Source organism: Muscardinus avellanarius (assembly GCF_963383645.1).
Source record: "Muscardinus avellanarius genome assembly, chromosome: 17".
Lineage (NCBI taxonomy): Eukaryota > Metazoa > Chordata > Mammalia > Rodentia > Gliridae > Muscardinus > Muscardinus avellanarius.
This window is the reverse complement of record NC_137803.1, coordinates 59,021,133-59,026,930: the sequence shown is the minus strand read 5'-3', so window position 1 is coordinate 59,026,930 and position 5,798 is coordinate 59,021,133. Positions and strand designations below refer to the sequence as shown.

Genomic DNA, 5,798 nt, shown 5'->3' with positions numbered 1-5,798 from the left:
AGGAGCAGGGAGGCGCGGGGAGCGGAGGAGCGGGAGCCCGGGGAGCCGGGAGCCGGAGGAGCCGCCGCGGGGAGGAGCGGGCGCCCAGCCGGCCGCGCGCCGCCCCCGCCCCCGGCGGCGGGGAGGAGGGCGGCGCGGAGGCCTGCGCGAGCCGGGTGCGCGGGGCGCGAGCTCGGGCTGCGGGGCCGCCGCCGCCCGCTCCCGAGCCGCGCGCGGGCCTCCTCCCTCCCGCGCCGGCGCCCGCGGAGACGCGAGGGCAGCGGGAGCGCGCCGCCTTCCCGCCCGCCCAGGCCGGCTTTTGTTCGCGGGGATGCGATGGCCCCGCGCCTCCGCGCCCGGCCGCAGGGTGGGCTCCCGGGGCCGCCGGCGGCCGGCCCGCCCCTCCCCGCCCGGGAAGCCCGCGGCGGCCATGGCCGGCTCGGCCGAGGCCGCGGCCACTTATGTAAGTCGGGCTTGCGGGGAGCCCGGCGGCCGGCCAGCCGCGAGGGCGGCCCCGCGTGGACGTGTGTTTGGGGGCCGCATCTCTGCTCCATCTACCCACGGAAACACGGGCGACGCCTGCCTTCCCCTTTGACTCACCTGAACTTAGCAGTCAGAACATCTCTATAGAAAGGAAATAAGCCGAGGGACGCACCTCCATTCGGGTCCTCAGAATTCGGAGGGGTTGGCAAATGCACAGTGACTGGGAAAGAAAATCACACTGCGATGTTGCCATGGCTACCTTAGGGCCACTGTACTTCTGGTCCCAAGCACCTGTGACCCCCAGAGTTAACTGGCAGCAGGAGGGAGTGTCCAGGTAGGACGGTTCCAGGTACAGCTGAGTAACAGGGAGGCGCCACGGTGCAGAAAGCATCCTCACGAGGTGATTCCACCCAGCCCTCCTACTGCAGGAGAGAGAACCCGACCAAAAGCAGAGCTCCCTGAGCAGCTCAGTGTTTTCGGGGGGGTGGGGGTGTTAAACAGTTTGGGGGTGTCTAACTTGGTGTCTTGCACCACCGGTCTGTGTATGACTGTATTACACTCAGGCCTTTGCCCCTACCACATCGAACAGCATGTTTGAGTGAGCACTGCTTAGTACAGGAAGCTTATTGGTTTTCAGGATAAGGGTTCACAGAAGGGAGTTCCTTTGGTAACAGTTAAAACTTGCAAAAAGCTGGGCGTGGTGGTGCACTGCTATAATCCCAGCACTGGAGAGGCTGAGACAGGAGGACAACAGGATGAAAGCCAGCCTCGACAGTTTAAGTGAGACCCTATTTCTGTGTGTGTGTGTTTGCAGGGCATTGAACCCAGGGACGTTTTACCACTGAGCTACATCCCCAGTCGTCTATTTTTTTTTTTTTTTTTTGAAACAGGGTCTTGATAGGTTGCTAAGAGTCTCAATAAGTTGCTGAGGCTGGCCTAAAATCTGTGATCCTCCTGTTTCAGCCTTCCAAAGCACTGGGATTACAGGCATGTGCCACCACACGAGGCAGAGACCCTGTTTCTAAATAAAAAATAAAACAGGGCTGCAGTAGTAACTCAAAGGTAGAATGTCCCTCGGTTCAATCCCCATCACCAATGCATAAATAAATAGCTTGCAAAAAGACTCAATTTTGGGGGGGCCTCCACATAGAAATAGAGGTAAAAACAAATGGATTTCTCCAGTGCAGTTATAGAGACAAATGTATTCTGGGCATGTGTACTGCTGTGGCTGTCTTTGCAAGAGATGTATCTTGCAAGAAATTGTTTTAGGGGCCTAGAGAAAAATGTAGACAGCCAGGGCCCCGGCAGGAAGTGGTAAAGAGCACTTCGGGCATTTCCTGTGTCTGCGTAGCGGTCCCCGCCCCAACCAATAGGGACGCTCTTTGGGTGAGGACTGTTCCCTTAGTAAGGCTCTCCAGCCCGTCCTTCCGGTTCAGTGCAGTCCCCTCTCTGCCCCACAAACCTCACCAGTTCTAGTCCATTTCAGAACTGGGCCTGATACTGCCAGCCACCCGCCTTGCTGCTCCCAGTCTGAAAATGGGTACCTGTACACCAGACATAGAAGACAGAGAGGTCTGTTTCTTTTTAACTCAATTCTTGAAAATATCCTGGGTCGAGAATTCAGGATAGAGGAAGATCTTACCTCGCTCTTGTTTTGTCTTTTTCTTTGTAGGTCTGGTGGGCCCCTGATCAGAGTTACTCTGATCTGAAGATTTTTGTGTTTAAGGCTATAAGATAATAGCCCGAGTTGTTCATGGTAAGTATACCTTTGGATATTATGTACTAAAAAAGTAATTTCCTATTTGGTATAAAATAAAGGTATCAATTCTGATTATACATCAACATTTCTATTTTTCTGGAAAAACTTTTCCTCCCATTTATACTTTGTTGAATAAAAACAAAACAGTGTTTTTTTGGAAAGAGAACATATAAAACACGTTGTTTTTAAAAGGCCACTTCTTTACCATGGTATTTGCCCAGCATCTTCTGTGCCAGGTTGGAAGTTCTTTTCCTTGTATAGTACGGTGCTTGACGAGTATAGGTTGAACCTCCTTAATTCAGATATCTAAAGTCTGAAACGTTCCAAAATCTAACACTTTTTGGAATGCAGTTAGGATGCCACAAATGGAAAACCCTACACTATGAAACTTTGTTAAAAATATCATTAAAATCTTTGTATAAAATCACATTTAGGCTATGTGTGGAAGGTGTATATGAAATATAAATGAATTTGATGTTTAGATTGGGTTGCATCTCCGAAATATCTCACGTTGTGTATATGCAAATATTCTTATATCCAAGGTCTGGAAGGCTTCTGGTCCCAAGCATTTCAGGTAAGGGGTACTGAACCTATATGTTCAGGGTTGATGGTGCTTTGAAATGGGTAACAGGTGAATTGGGTTCAGGGCAAATGAGGCCACTGGCCATTCTCTTCCAAGATGTCATCTGATTCTCTTAGGGTCAGATTAAACCTTGACCCTCATTCAGCAGATTAAACCTTGACCCTCGTTCAGCAGTGGCCCAAAACTTCTAGGGCAAAACTAGGAGGTAATGCTGTGCATTTCGGCCAATGATGCTTCTAATTCTGCATCAGTGGTCCGTCTCTTCCAACAAGGAAGTGTAATGCTGAGCACTGTGGAAGTGTGGTCCTGAATCCTTCTCCAGGGGTGAAGTTAGAGCAGACTAGGGTGATGGGCTCTTTGCCGCAAAGCTGTTTCTTAAACTTTGAGATTGAGATATATGTCGTTATTAGCTCTAATCATCTGGAAGCCTGGTTATTAAAGCTAGGTTATCTGGATTTGAATCTCAGCTCTTCACTAAACAGCTGTAGGATATTGGGCAGGTTTCTAAAAATGGGCACTGTTGTACCTACCTCATTAGGCTATTTGAAAATGAAGTTAATTAAAATGTATAAAGTACCAGGAATAATATTTGGAATATATTTTATAAAGAGTGCTATTATCCTCATTATTATTATTATTATTATTATTATTATTATTATTACTGTCAGTAGTAGTATTTTAACTAGAAAAATACTTTGTATACTGAAGATCAACGAATAACAATATGGAAATTTCTCAGGATCGGTCTTTTTATACCTATTTCAAGACTATCCTTAACATTGGCTTTCTGAAGTTGTTAGATTCCATAAGTTCATCATAATTTGATGAAATATGGGTGTGTTTTGTCTGAAGTATCACTCGTAATTACTAAACTCCTTTAAAAAAATTTTTTTTACCGTAGGAGTTTTTCATCAGTATGTCTGAAACCATTAAATATAATGACGATGATCATAAAACTCTGTTTCTGAAAACACTAAATGAGCAACGCCTGGAAGGAGAATTCTGTGATATCGCTATTGTGGTGGAAGATGTGAAATTCAGAGCACACAGATGTGTTCTCGCCGCCTGCAGCACCTATTTTAAAAAGCTTTTCAAGAAGCTCGAGGTCGATAGTTCTTCAGTAATAGAGATAGATTTTCTTCGTTCTGATATATTTGAAGAGGTCCTGAACTACATGTACACGGCAAAGATTTCCGTGAAGAAGGAGGATGTTAACTTGATGATGTCATCGGGTCAGATTCTGGGGATCCGGTTCTTGGATAAACTCTGTTCTCAGAAGCGAGACGTGTCTAGTCCCGACGAAAACAACGGCCAGTCGAAGAGTAAGTATTGCCTCAAAATAAACCGTCCCATGGGAGACGCTGCTGACACTCAGGATGATGACGTGGAAGAGATCGGGGATCAGGATGACAGCCCTTCCGATGACACGGTAGAAGGCACCCCCCCGAGTCAGGAGGATGGCAAGTCGCCCACGACGACGCTCAGGGTACAGGAGGCGATTTTGAAAGAGCTGGGGAGTGAGGAGGTTCGGAAGGTAAATTGCTACGGCCAGGAGGTCGAATCCATGGAGACCCCAGAGTCCAAAGATTTGGGGTCCCAGACCCCTCAAGCCTTAACATTTAATGACGGGATGAGCGAGGTCAAAGACGAACAGACGCCAGGCTGGACGACAGCCGCCAGCGACATGAAGTTCGAGTATTTGCTCTACGGCCACCACCGGGAGCAGATCGCCTGCCAGGCCTGCGGTAAGACATTTTCCGATGAAGGCAGGCTGAGAAAACACGAGAAGCTGCACACGGCGGACAGGCCGTTTGTGTGCGAGATGTGCACGAAAGGTTTCACCACACAGGCCCACCTGAAAGAACATCTAAAAATCCACACGGGCTATAAGCCGTACAGTTGCGAGGTGTGTGGCAAATCGTTCATCCGGGCCCCGGACTTGAAGAAGCACGAGCGAGTCCACAGCAACGAGAGGCCGTTCGCCTGCCACATGTGCGACAAGGCCTTCAAGCACAAGTCCCACCTCAAGGACCACGAGAGGAGGCACAGGGGGGAAAAGCCTTTCGTGTGTGGCTCCTGCACCAAGGCCTTTGCCAAGGCGTCCGACCTGAAACGGCACGAAAATAACATGCACAGTGAGAGGAAGCAGGTCGCCCCCAGTGCCATCCAGAGCGAGACGGAGCAGCTGCAGGCGGCCGCCATGGCCGCCGAGGCCGAGCAGCAGTTGGAGACCATCGCCTGCAGCTAGGGCGGCACGCGGCGCCCGTGCCTGGGCGCAGGACCGCGGCGCCTCCTGCCCTCGGTGGAAGCCGGTTACGTGTCCGTGGCGATGAACGGAGCATCGTCCTCGCTGGACGTAAGGCAGGGCTTGGCGAGGTGTTTTTAAAACTTTTCAAGGAAATGACGTTCCTGAGTTCTGACCAAACAGTTTTGCTGTCCCATCTGGTGTTTACTATTTGTGTTGCCAGTAAGCCCCCTCCCCTTCTTTTTTACGATTTTAATTTGAGAACTCCCGAGTCCGGTTTCGAAGTGAGAGACTTCCATTCCGTTTTTTATTCCTCTTAACGCTCATCGCGCTGGTGAGTGCCCTGCACAGAGTAATAATTGAGTAGATTGATTTCTTAATCATCACCCTTCTATGTGACTCGTGGTCAAAACAGCAGTTTTAATAACAATAAAAGCGTTTCATACAGATGCGGGAAATGCTGATGGGTGGTTAACCAAGAACACTGCGCAAGTGTGAAACCAAGTTCCGGAGATGCAGAATGGTATTGCATTTATTTTGGCTTGTTAATTTTTTATATCACTGTTTTTGTGAGCAGGTAATAGTTGCTTTGCTGAAGTGTTTCTTCGTCCATTTTGATTACTCCATATTTACCCCAAAAGCTGCTGGAGGCTAGGTGCGCCCCCAGCATGCTGGGTCTTGAGGTGCAGTTCTCAGGTTCCTGTTTTGGGGGGGTGTGATCGCTGCCCATAGGGCTCTGTGGAGTAAGC

At 49.5% G+C, this 5,798-nt stretch overlaps 1 protein-coding gene across 1 annotated transcript; it reads left to right on the top strand.

The window, feature by feature from the left end:
- Positions 1-713: 713 nt before the first annotated feature.
- On the top strand, positions 714-5,052 carry ZBTB14 (zinc finger and BTB domain containing 14; the record flags this gene model as incomplete). The annotated part of the gene is made up of 3 exons (XM_080714724.1): positions 714-796; positions 3,056-3,149; positions 3,706-5,052. 3 exons carry the CDS (start codon positions 714-716, stop codon positions 5,050-5,052), a joined length of 1,524 nt encoding a protein of 507 aa, XP_080570850.1.
- Positions 5,053-5,798: the final 746 nt, after the last annotated feature.